At 43.0% G+C, this 1,457-nt stretch overlaps 1 protein-coding gene across 1 annotated transcript; it reads right to left on the reverse strand.

Moving 5' to 3' along the window:
- Positions 1 to 227: 227 nt before the first annotated feature.
- Positions 228 to 998, reverse strand: LOC142317940 (uncharacterized). The gene has a single exon (XM_075354476.1). The coding sequence runs from the start codon at positions 996 to 998 to the stop codon at positions 228 to 230; it is 771 nt and encodes a 256-aa protein (XP_075210591.1).
- Positions 999 to 1,457: the final 459 nt, after the last annotated feature.

Genomic DNA, 1,457 nt, shown 5'->3' on the forward strand with positions numbered 1-1,457 from the left:
TATTGGGGAAGTTACGGTTTTGTAAGCCATAACTTGCAACATCCACTAATTCCCAGGGTATGATTCTGGCAAGGTCTTTAATGATGGCGGCAGGTATGCCATCCGGTCCTGGACTTTTTTTAGTTTTTAATTTCATGATGGCTTCCAAAACCTCCTTTTGAGTGAACCTGCCAGCCTGACACTCAATTACCTCTCTATTGAGATCTTCTATTCTGGGAAATAGCAATTTAACCTGCCGACATTTCAGCACTCAATGTCGGCACGTATCTTCCCAGGCGTTTGGTCACTATCTTAAATGCCATTCCCCAGGGATCTACGTTAAGCTCTTCACACAACTCCAGCCATTTCTTTTCTTTAGCTTGTTTGATAAGGAAGTTGAGTATTTTCCTAGCTTGTCTGTATTGCTCTATCGCAAGACGACCTTCTTCTTCCGTTCTATTTCTAGCGCGCAATCTCTGAGCTACACTTTTGTATCGTTGCATGATTCTTCTCTGCTCTTCTATCTCTGCAGACCACCAATAAACCGGGTGGTATTTATTGTTACTCGGCGGTATTTTGGCTATCTCCTCTTTAATTATATCCTGGAACGCCTCAGGAGTTATTTGTGGACAATTTTTGATTCTGTTTGCTACGTTATTGGTAACGCGGTGAATCTGTTGTTCTGTCATTCTACTGAAGATGTTTAACTGTCTTCTTCCTGGTGGGTACTCTCTAAGGGTGACTAAAATGGCTCTATGGTCACTAGCAGTTTCTTCGTTAAGGACCTCAAAGTCAATTGAGTCAGTACGGATCCTGCTGTCGATTATAACCAAATCAATTATCGAATTATATCCTCTTGCGCTATAAGTGGCGGTCCCGTCGTTAAAACAATTCGCGCCATTAGCCTCAAGCAGTTCCCCTAGTATTCTTCCTCTAATATTCGTGTAGGCCGCACCAGCTAGCGCTGTCTTACAATTGAAATCGCCTAGGACAAGCGTTCTCTTACAGGAGCGCGTCATGACTTGCTGTAAGTCAAAAAGTCTATTTTTAAAGGCTTCCGTAGTACAATTAGGACTAATGTAAATTCCTATTATTATTATATTGCTTAACTTTACGGCTACAATACCATCACCTACAGGTTGTAGTCCACATTGCCTCCAATCCTCCTGATGGCCACATCCCCATTCCTGTCAGTCACCCATTGTCCCCTGGCCGCTAAGTACACATTTGGTTCCGTGGCCACCAAGAAGTCGGCATCGTACCTTGTTGCAATTTCTTCAGACAGATCACAAGACAAGCGACTTCTATTATTATTAATTAGGATCACTCTATTCATAACTTTTATCACAACTCGTACTGCCAGTCCTATGCAACGTACTATTACATTCCAGGCATCGTGTTGCCTCCTTACAGTCTCTGATTTCATGGCCAGGTTTCCCACAGTTAAAGCATAAGTCCGAGCGGTCTGGACCTCGACA

Source organism: Lycorma delicatula, chromosome 1 (assembly GCF_047948215.1).
Source record: "Lycorma delicatula isolate Av1 chromosome 1, ASM4794821v1, whole genome shotgun sequence".
NCBI lineage: Eukaryota > Metazoa > Arthropoda > Insecta > Hemiptera > Fulgoridae > Lycorma > Lycorma delicatula.